The 22,964-nt window shown below is 57.0% G+C and overlaps 2 protein-coding genes across 6 annotated transcripts in view; one reads left to right on the top strand and one right to left on the bottom strand.

The window, feature by feature from the left end:
• The first annotated feature begins 180 nt into the window (after window positions 1–180).
• ELAC2 (elaC ribonuclease Z 2) lies at window positions 181–16,009 on the top strand. The gene is made up of 24 exons (XM_055407315.2): window positions 181–480; window positions 936–986; window positions 1,107–1,177; window positions 2,205–2,269; window positions 3,503–3,560; window positions 4,290–4,358; window positions 4,661–4,765; window positions 5,951–6,009; window positions 7,932–7,990; window positions 8,081–8,153; window positions 8,632–8,744; window positions 8,881–8,976; window positions 9,610–9,748; window positions 9,903–9,988; window positions 10,874–10,986; window positions 12,129–12,225; window positions 12,769–12,907; window positions 13,177–13,215; window positions 13,347–13,456; window positions 13,733–13,832; window positions 13,916–14,036; window positions 14,125–14,203; window positions 14,649–14,793; window positions 15,120–16,009. Exons 1-24 carry the CDS (start codon window positions 248–250, stop codon window positions 15,336–15,338), a joined length of 2,439 nt encoding a protein of 812 aa, XP_055263290.2. The 5' UTR covers window positions 181–247; the 3' UTR covers window positions 15,339–16,009.
• A 138-nt stretch (window positions 16,010–16,147) lies between these two features.
• Window positions 16,148–22,964, bottom strand: part of ARHGAP44 (Rho GTPase activating protein 44) — a 122,642-nt gene continuing 115,825 nt past the window's right edge. For 4 of the 5 annotated variants that reach the window (XM_055407311.2, XM_088828915.1, XM_088828917.1 and 1 more), the window contains 3 exons: window positions 22,714–22,871; window positions 21,321–21,701; window positions 16,148–17,378 (listed from right to left, as the gene is read on the bottom strand). In XM_055407311.2, the coding sequence (XP_055263286.2) occupies window positions 17,239–17,378; window positions 21,321–21,701; window positions 22,714–22,871 (679 nt within the window). In that variant the 3' untranslated portion in view covers window positions 16,148–17,238. Of the gene's footprint in view, window positions 17,379–19,369; window positions 19,419–21,320; window positions 21,702–22,713; window positions 22,872–22,964 lie in introns of all 5 variants that reach the window. The other variant, XM_055407312.2, reaches the window with a different exon arrangement.

Raw genomic sequence — 22,964 nt, 5'->3', positions numbered from 1 at the left:
CAGAAAGAGACCAGGGGCGGGGCCGTCCAGGGCGCTCTAGCAGTCTTCCTCTCTATGACCACCGCCAATTGACAAGGGCAGTACGGAGAGGTCCCTCCCTATTGGACGTGAGGCCGCGGGTAGGCGGGCGGCTCGGCTGGCGGCGCGCTGATTGGCTGGGGTGCCACGCGGGTGGAGGGGCGGTGCACACGGGGCGTGCGGACCGAGGCCGCCGGCTGCGTTCGGGTCCGGGAAGGGGAGGCTGCGCATGTGGGCGCTCCGCGTTCTGCTGGGGCTCCGGTGCGCTGCCGGGCGCACCATGTCGCAGGGGCCGGCGCGCCGCCCGCGGCCGCCCAAGGACCCGCTGCGGCACCTGCGCACGCGGGAGAAGCGCGGCCCGTCATGGGGGCCCGGAGGCCCGAACACCGTGTACCTGCAGGTGGTGGCAGCCGGCGGCCGGGATGCGGGCGCCGCCCTCTACGTCTTCTCCGAATTCAACCGGTCCGTGCGCCGCGCCGGGGCCCAGTGTGGGTGGGGTGGGTGTCCCCTGGCCGAGCCCCCCCTCCCCAGGCTTGGTCACCCGGTTGTCAGTGTGGATGCGAGAGCCCGCACCCCGTACTGCCCCGTCCGTGCGGCTCCGGGAGGCTCCCCTGACCCTTAGGCAGAGCCCTCTCGCCTGCGCCCCATGGCCGGGGCCTGTTAGTCCGTGGGTGAAGTGGGCAGGTGTGCGGAGGAGTTGATGGGAGAGGACCCCAGCACCGGCCCATCCCAGCCCCCTCCTCGCGTCTGCCGAGGAGGGTTCAAAACCCAGCGTCCTAACAGCAGACACTCGGCCGGTAGCACCACATGGGTTTTCAGGTCCCCGCCCCACCCCCCATACGGTGTACAGCAGAGCATCCGATTGGTGGCAGAAGCTTTACAGACTGTGACTCTCTGGTGCGATGTTCGTCTTCTAGGTATCTTTTCAACTGCGGGGAAGGCGTCCAGCGACTCATGCAGGAGCACAAGTGAGCCAGCCCTCTTCCTGCGGGGCGGGGATGACTGTGCGGCTTTGACACGGGGGTCAGCAGAAGAGAGGGTCCCCGGCCAGTGTGCTGTGTCCTGCTCCAGCGCTTTCTCTTTCTTAGGCTGAAGGTGTCCCGTTTGGACAACATATTCCTGACCCGAATGCACTGGTCTAATGTTGGCGGGTTGTGCGGTGAGTCCGTTCTTGTCCAGGTCAAAGGCTGGAGGGAGGTCTCTGGAATTTTAACCTGCCTTCTCCCCTTCACCCCCTTTTTTTTTTGCCCATCGCCCGAAGTCCAGGGGAGCTGGAATTCTTTTTATGCCTGCCCCATCAGCTACAGCAGGAAGCATCAAAAAGTGTGGCTCAGAAGAGTAGGTGTTAACCACCCACCTCATTTATTGAGTTGCTGGACTGGAGGTGCGGGACCGACTGGAGTGTATGGTCACAGTAAATGTGGATCACAGTCAATACTGGGTTGGTCAAGAAGATGGTTTGGGTCTTTGTGTATCAGACTTTTTGGCCAACTCATTATGTCTGCCACTGGGGCCATCAGCTACACACAAAGACCCAGTATCCAGATTTGTTGTTGTTTAGTTGCTACGAAGTGTCCGACTCTCTTGTGACCCCCATGGGCTATTATAGCCCGTCAGGCTCCTCTGTCTGTGGAGTTTTCCAGGCAAGAATACTGGAGTGGGTTGCCATTTCCTTCCCCAAGGGATCATCCCCACCCAGGGATCAAACCCAAGTCTCCAGCATTGGCAGGCGGATTCTTTACCCCTGAGCCACCGGGAAAGCCCGGTATCCCGATTACCCCCTTGTTTCTGCCCATCAGTTAGAAAGATCGAGATTGTTTTGCTGCCACATTCTGTAACATTGTGGAGCAGGTAGGAAGGAGTAGAGGCTGGACCCTTTCATCCCCCAGGACTGAGGCTCAGATGAGGCGAGGACACGCCCAGGGTGCAGAATTGGTGCCATCCTTTGACTCAGTGGATTTTTGCCCCCGAGGTGCCTCATTCTAATATCAAGTCCTGAGTAAGCGTCCCTTGAACCTCTGGCCAGCACCAAACGTGCTCTGCATGTGTTCCCTGTTAACTCTTGAATGAGAACAAGTAGAAAAAGCAGCCAGTTAAGTAAGGAGTGCGCCTCCTGGCGGTGACTGCGAGTCAGGGCTGTGAGAGATCTGAGTTTATTCGTTTTTGTTTTTTTTTTTTTTTTTAAGGAATGATCCTCACTTTAAAGGAAACTGGAGTTCCAAAGTGTGTGCTTTCTGGACCTCCACAACTGGTGAGTCTCAAAGCTGAGCCTTCCATTTTAACTTCCACAGGAATTTCCAGTTGGCCCTCTGCCCTCCAGAGAAATCTCATAGCAGTGGAAACACCTTGCGTTTCAAGCTAAAGATAACCAGAGTCCAAGCCTTACTGACTCTCTGACTGGGCTCAGGTCACATTCCCTCCTGGAGCCCCAGTGTCTGTATCTGTGAAAGGGTCGCAGGTGTTACGCAGGTAACACAGAGCACTTGGTCACTATGTTTCAGACCACGTGGACACAAGATAGATGTCGGCTTTTATTCTTGTTTTGTTTAAAATTTATTTAGTTTTTAATTGAAGGATAATTGCTTTACAGAATTTTTGTTGTTTTCTGTCAGACCTCAACATGAACAACTTTTATTCTTATTTATTAAATTTCAGACATCTCTGTTGTACCTTCCAAGCCAGCTTACAACACTGTTGAGAGGTTATAAACACATTATTGGTGTAAGGGTTCACTTCACTTCCCAGGTCCTAAGGGAAAAGGCAGCCAGACACCAGCCCTGCCGGTGACATCTGTCTCCAGAACAGTGCCTCGCAGCCATCCCTCTGTGTCCTCCTCATTAGCTCTGTCCCACCGTGGTCTCCTGCCATCCCTTCCCATGTGCATTCCTCCACCCCTGTGACTGTCCAGCACCGCGGCCACAGGGATCCCTCTCAAGTGGAACGGAAAGCGGGTCACCTCGTCCTAAAACCCTTCACAGGTCTCTGTAAACATAGTCCAGATACCATCACGTGGCCCCCAGGTCCCGCTGGCCCCGGCCCTCACCTGCCCTGCATCTATGCCCGGCCACATAGAGAGGCTGCGGGGCCAGCTCTGAGCTCTTCACAAAGCCCCTGCCTGTCCCTCCGGTGTCCTCCCAAACTTCTGGGCTCAGCTCCAGGGCTTTGGCTTGGGATGTCCGCCCCCTGCCACCCCTGCCAGTGACTCTGCAGACTGGTTGGATCCCAGTCTCTTGTGTTGTTTCACAAGCCCCACAGCTGCTTGTTGTCATTTGTATGATTTCCGTCTCCTCCCCTGGTTTCTAAGTTCTGTGAGCGCAGGTGCCCCATCTTCTCATTGCTGACCCCCAGGTATCTAAGCTGTGGTGGACACTCAGTAAGAAAGTTGAAAGTGCTCTCTGAAGTGTGTTCTACGTTGCTGCCTCCAGCGCCTCTCGTGTTTTGACGTTTGAACATGTGTTTTGTCCTCCTCATTTTTCTTCCTTAGGAGAAGTATCTGGAAGCTATCAAAATATTTTCTGGTCCACTGAAAGGAATAGACCTGGGTAAGTCTTGATAACTACTCATATGCCCCCTTCTCGCAAATAAGAATCCATAAAAACTGACCAAAGTAAACCTTAAAAATCAAATGCTCTCTGCCCCTACCTCATCCCCTTAAACAACAGCGGGAAGGCAGGAGTGAGTCAAAAGCTGCCAGATACGGGGTGTGTGCAGGATGGGGTCTCCCTTGGGGCCCTGAGGCTCCTTCCTGGCCCTGTAGGTGGGTGTCACCGTTGAGTGGCCTTGGATCCCTCACAGAGAGAGGGGCTGGGAGCAGGTTTTTTGGGAGCACGTGGCTGGTTGCTGGGAAGAGGGCTGACCGAGGTACCGGCCAGGCCGGGGGCATCTCCGGTTGGTTCTTCTGTGGAAGGACACAGGTGTTTTATTTCAGAACGTGTCTTGGCTCCCAGAGTTGAGAGCACAGGTCCCCTGGCCTGGCAGTGCTGAGTGTCAGCCTGTATCTCCCACACTTAACCATCGGCTTCGTTTTCTTTTGGCGGTTCATCACCAGTGATCTCTCGTACATCTTCTCACGTGGCTGTGCTAAATGTTAATGGCTGAAGATGTATTTTTGCTGCTTCCCTAAATATTTTCATTTACTTAGAAATTCTCGGTTTAATGCAGATTTCTGCAGAATTCCAAAGCACTTCCGTTGCTCGTGGGTGGTGATCTGAAGGTGATTCTCGTGCCCTGCTTGCCGCCCCAGTCACTATCCCATGGTCTTTTCCCCACAGCTGTGCGGCCCCACTCAGCACCAGAATACAAGGATGAGACCATGACAGTGTTCCAGATCCCCATCCACTGTGAGTACGAAGCCACATGGTGGGGACCCCTGGCAGTCCGTTGGTTAGGGCTCTGCGCTTTCACTGCCGGGGCCCAGGTTCGATCCCTGATCAGGGAACTAAAATCCTGCAAGCTGACCTGCACAGGCAAAAATTTAGAAAGCCACATTTTCTTGGAGTGGGAGGAGGTGGGTCCTAGTTGAGGAGGGCAGGGGGGTGGTAGAAACTACTGGTGGCCAGCGGAGGACAGGCCAGTGTAGTGGGCAATTGACTGTGAGCTCGCCTGATAGCTGTGTCATCTGCTCATTTCCCCTACTGACCAGGCGAGCAGACGAGTAGTCCGCAGTCGCCCGCACAGAGTCCAGAGCGGCTGAGTCCACAGCCGCCTCCACACGCGGAACCAGCTGACGGGGAGCAGCACCCGGATGGTAATGGTGCTCGGTCAGCAGTGTGCTGTTGAGAGGGCTGGGGTGGACGTGGGGTCTGTTTTAGTCCATTGCTTCCTTCTGCTCTCCATTCAAGTCTTTGTCCTAAAGAAGCTCTCTGTGCAGAACAAACACTTTTTCCTTGTCACGTTAGGACACCTGCGGGCAGCTGAGAAGGCTGTCCTAAAGGTGGCCGCACGGAGCCTAAAGGGCCAGTCTGCAGCCGGTGGGTGGGGACCCAAGCTTCCGGTCCAGTTTACCCAGAGGAGAGTAGGGCCTGGCATATGATTCATACAGAGGCTTTTGTGTCTCCCATTTTCTGGTACAAAATTATGTTGTTTATTTCATTATACAGTACAGGTCATTAATTAAGTCTTTACAATTCATTACCGAGTCTTTGGATTTTTTTGAATTCCCATTTCACGTGTAGCAGATAAGTATTTGTGTGTGCACCTATCATGTTTGCAAAACCGCACACACAGGAACACTGCTCTGACACTGTTGGTGTCAGCAGATGGAGAAGGCTTGATGAACTGTGTCTCACTGAGGCACCCGTAATGAAGTTAATTTTTGTGAATGCAGGACCTAACAGCCAAGCTGACAAAGCTGTCAAAGAGTGGCTCTTCCAGAATGACAGCCCACTGGGAAACAGGATCAAAATTCTAGGATGAGACCTACCAGAGGAATTGGGCTGCTTGAGGACACTGTGGTCCAGGGATGGGCAAGCTTGATAAGTTCCCGCCTCTGCCCTGAGGCCACGTCTGTCTGAGGACCGAGGGGCCCCAGCCCAGTGAACTGTCCTTCTTGGATGGCATGAGTGAGGACTGGCACCCACATCATTTTTGCAGGCCTTTCAGCTTTTATGTTATTTCTCTCAGAGTTATTGATAAAGCACATTACAGCTTAATTTTTCTCTCATCTCCACTTCGAGGTACAACATAAAACATGTAAAAACCCTTCGCTTGCCCTTTTCTGGTTTGAGTTTTTGCATTTTTGTGTACTTGAATCTCAACATGAGATAGGAAAAAAAGAAAGTACTGCTTGAGGGAAAAACAAGTGTGTGTTTGTATCCAAAGTTCCTTCCATTTAAATTTGCGTGACGCCAGATTAGGTGTCAGATGATCGCTGACCTGTGACTCCTGGAAGCCTTGCCATTCACCTTGTCATGGTTGGACTGTCTCTTCTCAGGTGTTGGCCGGAAAGCACGTGGCAGGGACACCTCCTTGGTGGTTGCTTTCGTCTGTAAGGTGAGCATGTGTCTGGTGACCTGAGGCTTTTCGGTGATTTGAAGGTAGCGGCTTTCTCTGTGACCAGAGGAAACACGCCCTGGTTCCCAGTAAACCGCTTATGCTCGTGTATGTGTCCACATTGTCTTCCAACCAGAGTCAGTCTTCAGAGACGTGTTTCATAGTTGGCTGTGAACCCAACTCTTGAACTTCAGAAGTAGTGAAAGGTTAAGTTTCTGAAGTCAGTGGAAATAGAGTTGACTGACAGTGTTAACTACTGCTGTACAGCAAAGTGATTCAGTTAGACACGTGTGTATGTATACTCTTTTGAAAAATATTCTTTTTCATTATGGTTTATCACAGGATATTTTCTTGTGCTATACGGTAGGACTTTATATCCATTCTATATGTAATAGTTTGCATTTGCTAATCCCAAGCTCCCAATCCTCCCCTACCCTCCCCCATCCCGGACTTCCCGCTTGGCAACAAGTCTTTTTCTTAGATAGGTTCATTTGTATCCTGTTTCAGATTGGACGTATAAGTGATAGCATATGGTGTTTGTCTTTTTCTGGCTTCACTTAATATGATAATCTGTAGGTCCATCTATGTTGCTGCAAATGGCATTTAATTTTTTATGGTTGAGTAATGTTCTATTGTATATATACATTTATATATTTATATACCACATCTTTTTTATCCATTTCTCCATCAGTGGATGTTTGGGTTGCTTCTATGTCCTGGCTGTTGTAAAAAGTATTGCAATGCACGTTAGGGTGCATATATCTTTTTAAATTATGGTTTTCTCCTGATATATTCCCAGGAGTGGGATTGCTGGATTGTATGGTAATTCTGTGTTTACTTTTCTGAGGAACCTTAATACTGTTTAAGTTTTTAAGCTACTTTGAATTTATTTCTGTGTATGGTGTGAGAGGGAGTGTTCTAACTTTGCTAGTATTCTAACATGGATCTGTCCAACTTTCCCAGCATCACTTGCTAAAGAAACAGTCTTTTTCCCCATTGTGTTAATATATTCTTGCCACCTTTGTTGAAGATCAGTTGACTGTAGGTGTGTGGATTTACTTCTGGGCTCAATTAATAGCTTTTATTATCTGAAGATATGTTCTCTCTATACCCACTTTAGTAAGAGGTTTTCTTTTTTGATCATTATTACATTTATTTATTTATTTCTGGTGCTGCCGGGTCATCACTGCTGCATGGGCTTTCTCTAGTTGTGAGTGGGGGCTCCTCTCTGGTTGTGAGCAGGGGCCCCTCTCTGGTTGTGAGCAAGGGTCCCTCTCTGGTTGTGAGCACAGGCTCCTGTCTGGTTGTGAACAGGGGCCCCTCTCTGGTTGTGAGCAGGGGCCCCTCTAGTTGTGAGCACGGGCTCCTGTCTGGTTGTGAGCAGGGGCCCCTCTCTGGTTGTGAGCAGGACCCCTCTAGTTGTGCGAGTTTTTAAGTACAGAATGATGATTAGGTTTTGTGATAGGATTTTTTTTCCGTTTTAACATAATAAGAGAATACTGGGAATTTTTTATTGTAATTTCTCTCTGGTGTAAAAGCAGCAGCACAGTTTTGCCACATATGTGAAAAGTCGACGAGAGAAACCACCCCCAGTTTCCCTGTCCCTGGAGTGCTGTATCACATGGTGGATCCGTGGCCATTTCTGTTGGGCTGTGTTCTGGTGACGCGCCGGTGGCCGTCTCTTGGCCAGCGCAGGATAACAAAACGAGCGTGTCTCCTCCAGGTGCTTGGAGGACGCTTCTTACTTGGGGTGGGAACCGACGGTATTTTATTAGATGTGCAAGGAGTTAATAAGGTGGGGGAAGTAAGCAGCTAAGTTTTAAAGCATTCAATTTCCAGTGCTAAAACGATTCCAAAACTGATGGTGGAAACCGAGCTCCTCCGTCAGACCCTGGCCTCACATGCTGTCTTCTTCCTCACAGCTCCACGTGAAGAAGGGAAACTTCTTGGTGCTCAAAGCGAAGGAGCTGGGTCTCCCAGTGTGAGTGGCGGGGCGTCTGGGGGGGGGCCTCGTCGGGCACAGGGCGCCCCCGGGGCCCTGCCCTCACCAAGGCCTCGCCTGTCATTTCAGTGGAACAGCCGCCATCGCCCCCATCATCGCTGCCGTCAAGGACGGGAAGAGCGTCACCTATGAAGGGAGAGAGGTGGGTGCGGCCCTGGCAGCCACACGCCGGGCCGGACGCTGGACAGTCACTGTCTGGTTTGGGCCCCACTTGCAGGGGAGTGAGCAGCTTGGGTTTCACCACTGAGCTGAGCTTGTCTAGGCTTGCCCTGCACATCAGTGCTGGCCACGTGGGGGCATTTCTGGAGGTTTCCCTTTAGGATTTGATGGTCCTCCTGATAGGATGGGGGCTGTCCCTGTCCCTGGGTTCAGGGGAGACCCCCCTCAGGCTGGACTTCAGGCGTGTGGCCCCGAGGAGTGACATCCTCACCAAGGTGGGAGGATGGAAAGACGAGACTCTGCCGAGAGCCGAGTGTGAAATGCCCTCTCCGGCCAGCCGGCCCCGACTGGTGTCAGTGGAGAGAGGGCTGGAGGTGTGGGCGCTCCCCGAGGGGGCTGTGCTGTCACTGGGAACTCAGGGGCCTGCCCTGGGAGCACACGGTGACCCGGGGACTTGACAGATTCTGCCTGAAGAGATCTGCACCCCTCCGGACCCCGGGATCACCTTCATCGTGGTAGAATGTCCAGATGAAGGGTTCATCCAGCCGTTATGTGAGAACACCACCTTCAGGAGGTAAGGAGGGCCTTCCCGGTGGGAGGTGAGAACCAACATTGCTCGGGGGAGCCGGGCCGGGCTCCCGCTGCCCAGTCTGAGGCCTGCACTGTGTGCCTCACTGGACCCAACAGAGCCCCTGCTTGCTTCCTCCCAGTTACCAAGGGAAGGCCGACGCCCCTGTGGCCCTGGTGGTCCACATGGCCCCGGAGCACGTGCTCCTGGACAGCAGATACCAGCAGTGGATGGAGAGGTATGAGCGCCCCGGGGTTCCTGACCTCCCTGGAGGCTGGGGGCGTCCATGCTGTGAAGACAGTCCCCGCGAGGGGGCGCTGCGGGCACGCTTCTGCTGGCCTGGGGCTGGCTTCCTGCCTGCACCCTCCACACCCTCACCTTGGAACAAACCCTGCCTGTGTTGATGATCTCCTGTGTGTTTCCTAAATAAGATAGGTGGAGGAGAAAGTAGCAGCCTCGCTTTAGAAGCTTTATCCATGTCAGGCACCTTCCTGCTCTTCCCCACTGCCCGCCTGAGGGCCGGTGGAGGGACTTGGCTGGGGTTGGACAGGGGCGCGTGGTGATGCCTCTCTTGCTGGCGCCCCTGGTCCTCTGCCCCTTGGGGTCTGAGTATTGGCGTCCATCACCATCTTCCTTTCCTCCCCTCATCCCCGTGTTCCCTCGTGTTCCTGAGTCCCCAGCCCTGGAACTGTTCCTGGTTTCCCAAAGGCCTTGAACTGGGCTCTGAGGAGGAGCTGGGCTGTGTCTGGCCACTCGGGGTGACCTCTAGACTGGTCACTCGCCCTCTTGAGCACTCCCAGTCCATGACCACCCCGTGGGCGGGAGTGCCCCCAGAAGGACACCATGACGACCGTGTGTCCATCCGTCTCAGGTTCGGGCCCGACACTGAACACCTGGTTCTGAATGAGAACTGCGAGTCGGTCCACAACCTGCGCAGCCACAAGATCCAGACCCAGCTCGGCCTCATCCACCCTGGCATCTTCCCTCCGCTCACTGGCCCCCGCCCTCAGGTAGACCCTGCCTCCACTCGCTGGCCCCGCCCTCAGATAGCCCCCCCCCCCCCCCCGCCTCCACTCACCGGCCCCGCCCTCAGGTTGTGGCTTTCTTCTGTCCTCTGTCCGTGTTGTCCCCCACCCTCATGGGTCACAGCTCCGTTTCTTGCAGGAAGGCAGTGCTGCCCAGGGTGTGCCCATGGTCCGAGGCCAGTGTCTCCTTAAGTACCAGCTCCGGCCCCGGCGGGAGTGGCAGAGGTCAGTGTGGTCTCAGGGTTGGGGGGGGGTCAGTGTCTCAGGTCTGCAGCCACGTGGCCTCTGCCTCCAAGCAGGGAAGTCAGTCACCCGCCATCCGGTCACCCTGAAACACTGCCTGTTACCGGTTTGTGATTTCTGACTGGGTGTGTGGAGGCATGTTAAAATGTGTGCCTATACTGTAGGTTTAGGGCCTGATACACTGTCAGGCTTTTCCCAGGTCATGATAGTGTCTTCAGAACAAGGTTGTCGCCAGGTTTCCAGGTGGGGATGCTTGTTCACTAGAGGCACTGCAGTCCTCCTGCTACGTTAACAAAATGAGTTCCTTCCATAAGACCCCTTGGGTGGAACAGGGTCTCCTTGGAAGACTCCTAAGCGGGGGTGGGGGAGGGGGGCTGGGTCAGAGGCTGGCCCTGCCTGAAGCACCTGGTGAACCCAGCTTACCCTGCAGCCGGTCACGTGAGAGGTGCTTGCTGCTGTCTTCAGTTTTTAAAAATTTGAAGTGTTCTGTGCACACCAGTGTGCTCCAACTGGACCACATTTGGAAAGGTAGCTAGAATCTGGGCACCGTTGTGTTGAATCGTTGGGGCCCTTTAAGAGCCCTCCTCACCCTCCCCCAGGGGGATGCCCGGCATGACTGGGTCTAGCAGTAGAGGTTAGGGAGGCCCGTGCCCCACGTATCAGTGCTGCCAGGGCCAGCCTGGCCCACTTTCAGCTGCGAGGTTCCGAGGACCGGAGGTGTGAGACCCGCTGGGCTAGGGAGGGCCTGTCACGCTGTCGCTGAGAGCTGGAAGCACTTGCAGACAGTCCCCAGGGTTGATGCTGACGTCAGGTCTCATTCACGGCCATGGCGCCCTTCCGTCCCCTGATGCCACCACCTTCTTGCAGAGATGCTGTCCTGACCTGCGACCCCGAGGAGTTCATTGCCGAGGCTCTGGAGCTCCCCAACTTCCAGGAGAGTGTGCAGGAGTATAGGAAGACGACCCAGGGCGGCCCAGAGGGTGAGGCAGACCAGGGACCAGCCCCCCTCCCAGGCTTGCCCTTTCGAGGGCATTCGTGTGGCACAGAGCACAGGGTCAGCCTGACACCGTCTCACCCTGGGGCCTTCTGGTCTGTTTACTACCAGTGCCTGCCCCCATCCAGACCAGTCAGGTTGGAGGTTAGGTGATGAGGCCCACGCAAGCTGAGCGTGAGGGTCCTGGGACCTCAGGTGAGGCTCAGTGCAGAACCTGGGGTCTGGTCCCAGCTTTGCTTGTAAGGGCCCATGGGAGGACTCTGGTCCCATCACTCGCTGTGTCGGGCTTCCCCTGCCCCAGGGGAGAGACAGTTTGGGGAACTCCGTGGCCTCTCTCCAGTGGTGGTGGTATTCTCAGCTCACAACTGAAGTGGAGACAGGAGGCTGGACTGGAAGGCGGGGTCAGGTTCAAGCCAGTCAGCCCCAGGCTGGAGTTTCAGGAACATGCCTCCCTGGCTGCACCTGCCAGGGTAGGTTTCTGGTTTGCAGGTTGGAGCTCCATTTGTGTCATCGCTTGCACGCGTGCACACGGGGCCTGTCAGGCTGGGCAAGGCCTTGCGGGGACCCAGGCTTCAGATTCCAGGAGGCTATGCCTCTTCCTCCCAGAGAGTGGACCCCCGAGTCCCTCCCAGCAGGGCGGGACTGTGCCAGGTGCGCTCAGCCCGGAGGTCTGAGCTGATCCACAGCACGGAAAGGGGCCCCCTGTTATATCATCTAGTAGGAGACTTGGGGGCTTCCCTGATAACTCAGTTGGTAAAGAATCCGCCTGCAATGCTGGAGACCCTGGTTCGATTCCTGGGTCGGGAAGACCCAGTGGAGAAGGGATAGGCTACTCACTCCAATATTCTTGGGCTTCCCTTGTGGCTCAGCTGGTAAAGAATCCACCTGCAGTGTGGGAGACCTAGGCCTGGGTTCGATCCCTGGGTTGGGAAGATCCCCTGGAGAAGGAAAAGGCTGCCCACTCCAGTATTCTGGCCTGGAGAGTTCCATGGACCTTGTAACTTTCACCAGCAGGAGACTTGGGCCTGTGGAATTGCTCTGCTTTCCACCCCTTCTGGTCTGAACATCAGCCCCTCCTGGGGATCTGAACTTAACCCCAGGGCTGTCTCACGACATGTTTCTCCATAGAGACGAGCAGCCAGTACCCAGAAGTGGTCTTCTTGGGAACAGGGTCCGCGATCCCAATGAAGATCCGGAACGTGAGCTCCACGCTCATCAATATCAGGTATGAATCCTTGAAGGGGAGGCCCGCCCGCAGGGGGACCCCGCCCCACTCCCAGGTGAATTGGAAGGTGCAGCCTTTAATCCCTGGAGGCCGGTCTTGGCTGGAGTGCCCGGGGAGGGGTTGGCAGTAAGGTGACAGGTGGTTTGGGTAGCTGACTTGGACGTGGGGGGTCCGCGCAGTTGGACGCCCAGTGCATCTTTGGATGAAGCAGGTGATGTGCTGTGAGCCATCAGCTGGTCACCTGGCTGAGACGCAGTCTCCCCGAGCTTTCAGCTCCTCCTGTGAACTAGTCCCTAACTGCCCCCACCAGCATTGTTGGTGCACCTGCCCCCCAGGCTCCGCTTCCCTCACAGACCCTCTCTTGGGACCCGGCCTTTCTGCGGCTCCGGGGACGCTCGTGTATGTCCCAGGGCATCGGGATGTCCTCTGATATGAGGACAGACGTGAGGCCGCCTTCACCTTGAGGGCAGCACCCCCCCGCCAGTGGGGCTGAAGTATCGCCCTGCCCTCCTCCCTGAGTGATCCCCCCCTGGTCCCCCACAGCCCTGACACATCCCTGCTGCTGGACTGCGGGGAGGGCACCTTCGGGCAGCTGTGCCGCCACTACGGGGATGGCGTGGACCGGGTCCTGGGTTCCCTGGCCGCCGTGTTCGTATCCCACCTGCATGCCGACCACCACACGGTGAGTGGACTCCCTCCTTGGACCCATGCCTCCCACCCGGCGTGGTGTCTTAGGAAAACCTGGTGGCCTAATCTTGAGGTCTCAGGGTCTCCCCTGGCCAGGCGGCAGCTCGGAGCCACCTTCAGCTGGAGGCGGGTGGCAGCCAGGTGGTGGGCATCGGAGTAGGGTGGCTGATGGCGACCAGGGACTGCAAGCTGGGACCCCAGGGCCCCAACTTGGGAGGGAGGTCGGGTCTGCATGAGGCTGATTGTGTCCCCTCCTCCTCCCAGGGCTTGTTGAACATCCTGCTGCAGAGAGAGCGTGCTCTGGTGAGTCCACTGGACTGGACTGCTCCCTTGTGTTTCCTGGGATGACACACACACACACACCTCCTCCCACTCCACACCGTTTCCGCTGAAACATCTGCTGTGCTGGCGGCACTCTGCTCCCCCTGCTGCAGGCATCGCTGGGCAGACCCTGCCACCCCCTGCTCGTGGTTGCCCCGACCCAGCTCCGGACCTGGCTCCAGCAGTACCATAACCAGTGCCAGCCGCTGCTGCACTATGTCAGGTGGGCACGGGCTGGGCGGCAGAGCCGGGCAAGGAGGAAACCCTCGGGTGGTTCCCACTTATAAAGGCCCTTTGCTTTCATTTTCTCCCGGCCTCCTTCACGTCCATCCTCGAGTCTTGATCTCTTCCAGCACTTCGCGAAATGGTTCCCAGGCCTAGCACCCTGCTTGCTCAGTGACAGCACTGAATTGTTTCTTCATAATAGTGGGGCTGTCTGGTCAGCAGCTTGAACATCAAATTAAACATTCTCTTTCTTAAATGTTTTATCTTCTCACAGTGTTATTCCTGCCAAATGCCTTCAGAAGGGAGCTGAGGTCTCGAGCCCCGAGGTGGAGAGGTTGATAAATTTGCTGCTGGGAACCTGTGGCCTGGAGGAGGTAGGGGGAGGCCTGGGCGCGGGCAGGCAGGTGGGGGCCACGGAAGCGTGTGACTGGCCGTGAGCCCACCACCCCTCCTCCAGTTCCAGACCTGCCTGGTCCGGCATTGCAAGCACGCCTTTGGCTGTGCGCTGGTCCATATGTCCGGCTGGAAGGTGGTCTACTCGGGTGACACCATGCCCTGCGAAGCTCTGGTCCAGATGGGTGAGTAGGGGCATGTTCCGTGTGGCCCCCAGGCCCGTGCGGCCCCCAGGGAGAGGGCTTATTCTCGGCACCTGTGCTGCTGCTTCAGGGAAGGACGCCACCCTCCTGATCCACGAGGCCACCTTGGAAGACGGTCTGGAAGAGGAAGCCGTGGAGAAGACACACAGGTACAGACCACCTGGTCCCTCTGGCTCCCCAGGTGATGCTGGGCTGGCCTGCTTCCCACCAAGGGCCTTGGGGGCTTCTGAACCCGAGCGGCTGGCTCCCGGTCCTGCACTTTAATTTCTGTGGCACCTTTAAGGCAAGGCTCTGGAAGAGGTGTGGCTCAGGAAAGAACTGGAAATACGCTGAAGCCAGGGAAGGGGGGCTGGGGCAGGGTCATGGGGCGATCTAAGGAAGGAGTGTGTTGCCCCAAGTGGGAGGCCCCTGTCCCCCGAAGGCCCTCACCAGTGGGCGGTCCCACAACGCAGAGCCTGGGCTGCACTGGGGAGGTGGGAAGATGGGCCCGGGCTGGCTTTGTGTCGGCGGCAGGAAGGCTGTGGCCCCCAGGTGCCTGTCTGGGCCGGGGTCTGTGCGGCCCGCTCCTCCAGCCTCCTGTTGACCCATGTGCAGCACCACCTCCCAGGCCATTGGCGTGGGCATGCGGATGCGCGCGGCCTTCATCATGCTGACCCACTTCAGCCAGCGCTATGCCAAGATCCCGCTCTTCAGCCCTGACTTCAATGAGAAAGTGGGCATTGCCTTCGACCACATGAAGGTGCGGGGACCCCTTGGACCATGCGGGGTGGGGAGAGGCGCCTCCACCCATGTGGATGGCTGGGCTCGGCCTGCTGCCCACCACAGCCGGCACAGAGTCTCGGGGCACAGGCCCCCGAGAACCCCCTGGAGGCCCAGCTGGTCCCCAGAGTGATGACACGCAAGCCACCCTCCACACAGGCCTGGGGGACAGTGTTCTCCAAGCAGTAAAGCTGGGCCTTGGGAGCCTGGCTTCCTCTCCTCACGGCCAGGCCCGTCTTCTAGCCGAGTCTGTCTGCGAGGGTGGCCAGTGCCTGCGAGCCATGATGGCCTCGTCTTGCCTTGTAGGTCAGCCTGGGGGATCTCCCGACGGTGCCCAGGTTGACGGCGCCGCTGAAGGCCCTGTTTGCCGGGGACCTGGAGGAGATGGAGGGGCGCCGGGAGCGCCGGGAGCTGCGGCAGGTGCGGGCAGCCCTGCTCGCTGGGGAGGACGTGGAGCCACCGCAGAAACGCGCCCCCGCAGAGCAGCCCCCGAGCCCGCAGAGCAAGAAGGCCAGGGCCCAGTAGACGCGGGGCCAGGGAGCGCATGGAGGGAGGCCACGGCTTCACTCGGTCTCTTGCACGAGTGCTGGGCTGGGGACACAGCCTCAGGAACGGCATCTCCAAGGACCGGGCACTGTGAAGGTGGCATCTGGACCGAGTGCTCTGTCCCCTTGCTGCGGCCGAGCAGGGTCTGGGGGCACAGCTCTGCACTGCGGGCGCCCAGGGTGCCCGGAAGCAGCTTGCTCCTGGCAACAACCTTCGGAGTCCATCCCCGGAGAGGGAGCACCCCTCTGCAGCCTGGTGGCTTAGTCGTGTGGACTACGATGGGCGGGCGTGCAGCGGTTCCAGGAACGCAGAGATGGGCTGCCGTTCTTGCCGCGTAAACAGACTTAACCGAGTGTGGAGTGACACCGCGTGGGGTTGGCGGCCGGGCCTCCCCTTAGGGCTGGACAGCACTGAGGTCAGTGTGAAAAGGGGGTGGATTTTCACAGATGCCTCTAGTTTTCGCGTGTTTTTACCACCGGGGAGGAGAGAGGGGAGCTTTAAAGAGACACAGGTGCTGAGACAGAGACCAGGGACTGGCCTCACCATGACCTCGGGGTCCCTGGCGTCACCTCCCACGTCCCCTCAAGCTTGTTGTCAAGACAGGAAGATAGGCCACGCTCAGGGATAATAAATCTATTTTAATAACATTACTTTTGACAACTATTTGTACACGTATTGAAAGGTAATTGTCAACCCCCGGGCTCCATTACAAATTGGGTACTGAGCTGCCCTGCCAGGAAGCGAGCAAAGCCGGGAACATCAGAAATCAGCGCTAGTCCCACTGTCGGAGGAGGGTTACTTTACACTTTGCTGGGAAAAATAACGAAGCATTTAAATCTCTCATTGTACACCTGTACATGGGTTTAGATTGAATGGCTCAAATTAAACAAATATAGATTTCATATATACAAATATTATATCCAGTTTAGGTATTCTATTTTAAAAGGATAAAACTGTAAGGTTGGACTCTGCATGCATGACCGGAATCCACTTCTCTCTCGCTCTGTCCCAGGTGTGACCAGAACCCCTGGGGTCTCCTCCCCAGGACTGGCTGGGGGGCTCTGTGGAAGGGTGAGCCAAGCTCTGCACACCGCATGGCTGGGGGTGCGGGCCTGAGGGCTCCACGGGCCATGCCCCCTTCCCCTCTGGGCTTTGGGTGACAGGATTATTGCTTTTCACGTCTGACCTCCAGAAAATGACCCCATTTCTTAGTGACCTGGGGGACCCTGGAGGGCTGCAATTACTGAGACACATCTCAAGTTTTCGGGGCAGGGGGCCTGGGGAGCTACATTTGGGTCTCCCAGACACACTCAAGATCGTTTTTAAAATTCAGAAGTAGAAAACCTTAAGAGTAAAGGGAGCTTCATTCCACAGCGTGGAGGAAGTAAAACTTAAATTTCATCTTCAGCCATTTACATCAAAGCCCACAGATGAAGGTCCGCCCTGGCCGGCTCCTCGCTGTGAAGAGGAAGGCCGGCCAGGGCCCCAGGCTTCTGAGAGCGAGACCCCCTGCCCCCCGCCCCATCCCCTCCCCACTCTGCACCATCAGATGGACCTCGCAGGATTCACGGTGGCCATCAGCACAGGTGACAGGCAGCCCCAGGCTGACCACCACCGAGCCGTGCACACCCGCCCTGCAGAGGGTGTTTCCAACACAAGCCCTCGGGTGGAGAGGGCGGTCGCCTGGCGTGGAGGCCGAAAGTGGATCAAAATAGGCACAAAGTCAAAAGGCAAAGATCAAACAAAAGGCCAGAGTCACCACCCGGAGGGGAAGAAAAAAATCTGCACCACAGAAACCTGCCACGTGGCCATCCGCAGGAGTCCCAGCTGGCGGCGGCTGCGACGGCATGGGCCGCGGCACACGCATGCGCGGTGCTGCTCACAGGGCCGTGCTCTCCGACTCCTCCTCCGAGTCTCTCTTCTCAGCCACCGAGTGTCGCCGCACGTGCTCCAGGGGCCCGAGGCGCAGCGCTGACCCCAGCTCCACGTGGATGGAGGGCACGTCGAAGTGGACCAGATCTGCAAGGCGGCGGGGTACGGGCTGAGAGGCCATGGCCCAGGCAGTGCTGGGGGGCCTGGGGTGTCACGGAAGGGCCAGCTGGTGGCGGGGGTCCCTTGTCCGCCCATGGGCCAGGACATCCAGAGTCCTACCTGTGGTTCAGGCCCACCGGATCCTTACCCCCAGGAACCAGATTCTGCATATAGAGGACGCCCCCTGGCTGGGCCAGGTGACACCGGATTGGGGATGTCAGGGCTGCATTTAGTTCCCTGGTGTCTGTAGGGATCAGGTCACAGGCTGGGGACACAGCCGCCTTCCAAGTGTGTGGATGGACAGGGGGTCCTGACACAGTGGCCCAACTCAAGACCACACATGTATGCCTGAGGGGCTGGTGGAGGTGGGATGAGGGTCTCCCTCAGGACCCCAGGAGTAAGGGGGGCAAGTTGCTCCCTATGGGCACCGCCACCCCCATTCCCGTCCTGCTCGCCTCCAGTTACGCCTCTGCTCAGCACTGAAAGGTCACTTCCTGGAAAAAGACCAGGAAGAGGGCTGGTCTCCAAGGTAACACACACAGTCTGTCCAGACCTCAGCAGGCGGCTGGGGGCCTGGTGGGGCGGGCATCGGACGGCAGTGCCCTGACTCCCAGGGCCACAGGGCTAAGGGGACCTGTCACTCCCTCTGGGCCTGCTGAGCTCTGGCCTCCGTTCAGCCTCGCTGTCCCCAGGCGGGGGACTGAGGACCCACACCACGGGGGAGCAGACTGGGGTGGGGCTTCCCGTTTTTGTCAAACATGCCATCCAAGGAAGACCACGGCAAGTGGACAGACAGATGTGTGGACACCGTCTTCAAAGACACACAAACATGGAAGCTCTAGGACGAAGGTCCTCCTCTCCCCTGACCCCCCCACGCCCCCAAAACAGCCCCCTGCCTGACCGAGCAGAGATGGGGGCAGGGGTGGGGGTCCGCGGCTCAGCCGTGCTGCTCCTCCTGCCGACCTGGTCTGTAAGGTGTGGCACACCCTGCAGCTTGGACTCAAAGCCCCACCTCTGTCCCCAGGCGGAGTGTGACCTTGGGTGCCTTCTGACCCCGCCTGGGCCTGGCAGTCACTGGGGTGACACAGGTGGGAAGGTGCCTACAGACGAAGCAGGTAACGGATGTGCAGCCTGAGGAGAGCTGCCTGGCGGCCACCTTGGCCACTCCTTAAGCCACACTGAGCAGGAAGGTAACTCAGGCAGCTGGCCGTAGTGGGAGAGAAGCCCCTGCAGACGGCCTAGAAAGGAGAGGCCCATCCTTGGGACAGAGGCCCCAGGAGGCCTGTCAGGGGGCCCATGTGGGCGGCGGACACCGCAAAGCCACTCCTGTCCAGAATGTGCAGCTTCCCGGGGGGTGGAGGGGACCCCTTGCTTCACTCTGGCTGCCCCATCTGACTCAGGCCCCAACACCTGCTTCCTGCCTGTTCTTGCCTCTGCTTTCCTTACGAGCTTCTACCCTTTACAGGAGCAGGAGGACTGGCAGAAACTGCTAAGAGGGCTCCCAGAGTATTTCATTGAATTGGACAGAAAGGCCCTGACTAGCTGCATACCTGGGACATCGTGAGCTCGGGGTGAATTCTAGGACGGACACTAGGGGTTCTTTAGAACCTGCTGACTATCCTGGAGGACTGGGCGGGTCCTCTCCCCAAGGGCCCCTCCCTAAACCCCAGGTGCTTGTGCCTCCAACACTGGGTACACGTCGTCAGCCAACGGGCCATCCAGTGACACAGACCTGGGATGAGGGAGGAGTCTGTCACCCCTTCCTTCTAAGCCTGCGTGGGAAGCAGCGGGGGCTGGGTGACCCTGGAGGGGGACAGTGAGGGAGAAGCTGAGCGCAGCCTCTTTCTCCTCCTGTGAAAAGCAAGGCGGCGGCCAGTGAGCCTCCAGGCCACAGGAGGCGGCCGTGCGGGTCGGGGTGCATGCAGAGCGCAGGGTGCGGCCTGGCTGCGGGCGGGAGAGGTGAGGCCGGGACCGCTTACCCTGCAATCCCCCTCACGTGTCCACAACCGCGTCCCCCGTGTCACACAGCTGCGAGAACACAGTGATAGTCGGAGAGAGGAAGAAATACGATGAGACGACAACGGAACACAGACCACGCCCAACATCACAGTCAGAGGGGCTGCAGCAAACCACGATGACCACGCCGCTCAGACCACTGCCCTGCGGGACGAGGGGCCGGGCTGCCGCCCCCCAGGGGACATCAGGATGGGACAGACGGGGCCCAGATGACTGCTCAAGGGCAGCAGCTCTGAACCAGGGGTGGCCAGGACCCCCTCCAGAACCCCCTCTTCTGGAACCACCAGCGGGAAGGAGGTGGTGCTCACTGTGGTCCAGGGAGGGTTCTCCTTAATGTCTTAAGAGCCTCAGGGTGGACAGAGCAGCTGGGCCTTCACCGTTAATCACATCCAAAGAAAGCCAGATTGCCAGACGGCCGCTCCCCATGGTATATACGTCTGCTCCCCCCACCCCAGGCATGCGCACTGGACTGGTCTCTTCTAGGCAGCAAAGCACTAAACCCATGGGCTCACCTTCCATCTGGTCAAGGGAACCCTCACTCCCGAGGATGGACGTGGGGATGAATAAAAGCACAACCTGGTGCAGTCGGGACCCAGGGCCAGATCGCTCCCTCCAGTGTGTGTGGCGTGTCTATGTGGAGGCAGCTGTGTTTGTATATGTGTGTGTGTGGTGTGTGTATACAGTAGGTGTATATATGGTGTATCTGTGTTTTATGTGTATCTGTGGTATGAGTGCGTGTAAGCATGCTTGCATGAATGTCTCTGTGTGATGTGTGTGGGTTACAGTTACACTTTTTCCCAGAGGAAAAATAGCTCCACCTTTGATGTTAAAGTAAAACTAATTTTAGTTGTTATGGGCCTGTCCCACAAAGCCCCTCAAAGAACCAGGCTTACAGACTCTTGTCTGAAAGTGCATGCTCAGTCACTTCAGTTGTGTCTGACTCTTTGCGACCCCATGGACTGTAGCCCTCCAGGCTCCTCTGTCCATGGGATTCTCTAGGCAAGAATACTGGAGTGGGTTGCCATGCTCTTCTCCAGGGGATCTTCCTGACCCAGGGATCAAACCCATTATCTCTCACATCTGCACTGGCAAGCAGGTTCTTTACTGAGCCCTTTCTAAATATATTTTGCTAGGAAAAAACCTTTTTCTAATAAGGTTTGTTTGAAGTTAAGTGAAAGTTGCTCAGTCGTATCTCTTTGTGACCCCATGGACTTATGGAATTCTCCAGGCCAGAATACTGGAATGGGTAGCTGTTCCCTTTCCCAGGGGATCTTCCCAACCCAGGGATTGAACCCAGGTCTCCTGCATTGCAGGCAGATTCTTCACCATCTGAGCCACCAGAAAAACCCAAGAATACTGGAGTGGGTAGCCTGTCCCTTCTCCAGGGGAATCTTCCCGACCCAGGAATCGAACCGGGATCTCCTGCACTGCAGGTGGATTCTTTACCAACTGAGTTATCAGGAAGCCCATAAGGCTTGTTTAGTTATTAGGAAAATATGTCTTTGTCCCTCAACCTCTGTTCTCACGGTGAAAACTGGTTCCTGAACTGCCAGTGCTGAGCTGAGCAAAGTCCCAGTCACACCTGTGCTGTGATCCCACTTTCTGCCATCACAGTCCAGCCCCTCCTGAAGTCTCCTCTTCCCAGGACGCAGGGTGCTCAGCCCCCAGATGCAGGATCAGAACCCAGGCTGGCAGGTGTTCAATTGGGAGAAATCCCCTAGGAAGCCCCTTCTCTGCAGGACAACTGGGCCCAGGGCTGTCCACAGCCTCAGGGGGGCTTCTAAGGAGACCAACCCATATGCCACAGGTGGCTCCAGCATGGTCATCCCTGGCAAACAGGGCCCACCTCACGCAAAGTCCCCAGTGGTTCCGCCATGCTAAGGCTCACACAGATGCCACGCGTGCCAAGGTTACCTGTTGACATGCTCTCCCCGGGGGACACACCGTCCAGCACGGGATGATCTGAGGACTGCGGGCTGGAGGCAGCGAGGCTGACGGTGGGCGGCTGGGGTGGTGGCAGGGTGGGCCTCTGCCGGGGCTTCGGGGTGGGCCGCGACTTGCTTAGGGCACCCGTGAAGCCGGAGGGGGAGGCGAGTGGGGGCGCCGGGGCCGCGGGGGAGAGCTGGCCCGATGCCAGGGAGTAGCCTGGGGGATAGCTGAGTCCGTAGGGCGACGGGGTGCTGGGGGGCGTGGGTGACAGGCTGAGTGGGGATGGCTGGCTGGCAGGCTGCTCAGGCAGGGTCCCCGGCTGGCCAAAGGGGACCTTGGGCGGAATGGGTGCCAACTTCTTGGAAACTGAAAGACGAATCAGCACACAGGGCTGTTAAGTGGCACTCACCATCCATTCATGTGGCTGTGAGCACCTTTCCCTGACCCCTCACCACCAGTGTCCTCACGCCCAGCTCCTGCCACCCTGAGGGCAGCTGATGCCATTTTTTAAAATTCACCTAGAACTGCAGGTTTTCATATCTGCCCACCTATTCGCTAACGTCGCCTCCTCTTCTCTGGATTCCTGCTGTGATTGGCTGGCACACACACACACACACCCACACCCACCCACACACACCCCCGGCTGAGTTCACACACTGGCACACACACACCCACCCACCCATCCACACCCAAACCCACCCCCCACACACACCCCTAGCTGAGTTCACACACTGGCACACACACACACCCACACCCACACCCGGCTGAGTTCACAAACTGGCACACACCCATACCCACACCCACACCCACCCACACCCACACACACCCCCGGCTGAGTTCCGGGTCCTCCCATCACTTCACAGTGGTACAAGTATCAGGGTGGCTCGGAGAAGGTGGAAGTTGAGGATGCACTGTCCAGGAGGGAACGACTAGAGATGGGCCTGGACACCAGACCCTAAACAAAGCGAACATCCTTGGGGCAGCTTGTCTGGCTGAACCTCCGATGGCTCTGGGATGCCATAACAGTGACCTCTGACCCAGTCCTCTGGCCACAGAGGCCCAGAGCCTCCATCACTCAACCTGTCTTTCCCTGTCCCTGCCCTCAGTCTTCCGTGTACTTGCCCTGGAGATGTTTTCCCTTTAAGAATCCCAGGTGTAGATGCGGACAGATCTGCATTGTTCTCGGTGTACCACTGCCCCGACCCCTCTGCACTGCCCTCTTTTTACTTTTTTTGATTCAGGATCTTAGTTACCTGATGACCAAGGATGGAACTTGTCCCACCTGCAGTGGAAGCAGAGTCCTAACCACCAGACCCCCGGGATAGTCCCCACACTACCCTCTTTTATTTATTTAGTGATGAGGGTGGTGACGACATACCTTTCCGGAGGGTGTGAGGGCTCTGGTCCGCAGGTGGCTGGCCCGGACTCATGCCCGGCTGTACCCCGGGCTGCGTGCCTGTACTGGGTGTCCCTTGGCTAGAACCCGGACTTCCCTTCTGCCCTGATCCTGGAGAAAGTTCTTTGCTTTTAGAAGCACTATAACACAAGAGAGTTACAAAAGAGAGTCAGTCCCTGAACGCAGGCAGCTTCAGCATCGTGAACTGAATATATGTTCTCTGGGCAGGCATG

This window comes from Moschus berezovskii, chromosome 20 (genome assembly GCF_049115385.1).
Source record: "Moschus berezovskii isolate FMDL1 chromosome 20, NW_MosBer_1.0, whole genome shotgun sequence".
Classification (NCBI taxonomy): Eukaryota; Metazoa; Chordata; class Mammalia; order Artiodactyla; family Moschidae; genus Moschus; species Moschus berezovskii.
This window is presented reverse-complemented; position numbering and strand designations above follow the sequence as displayed.

What these genes read in the sequence shown, in the direction of transcription:
- ELAC2 (XM_055407315.2), top strand. Translation starts at nt 248, where the DNA reads ATGTGGGCGCTCCGCGTTCTGCTGGGGCTCCGGTGCGCTGCCGGGCGC. An exon ending in GAACCTGTGGCCTGGAGGAG is followed by an intron (nt 13,833 to 13,915) that starts GTAGGGGGAGGC and finishes CCCCTCCTCCAG; the next exon opens with TTCCAGACCTGCCTGGTCCG. An exon ending in TTGCCTTCGACCACATGAAG is followed by an intron (nt 14,794 to 15,119) that starts GTGCGGGGACCC and finishes CTTGCCTTGTAG; the next exon opens with GTCAGCCTGGGGGATCTCCC.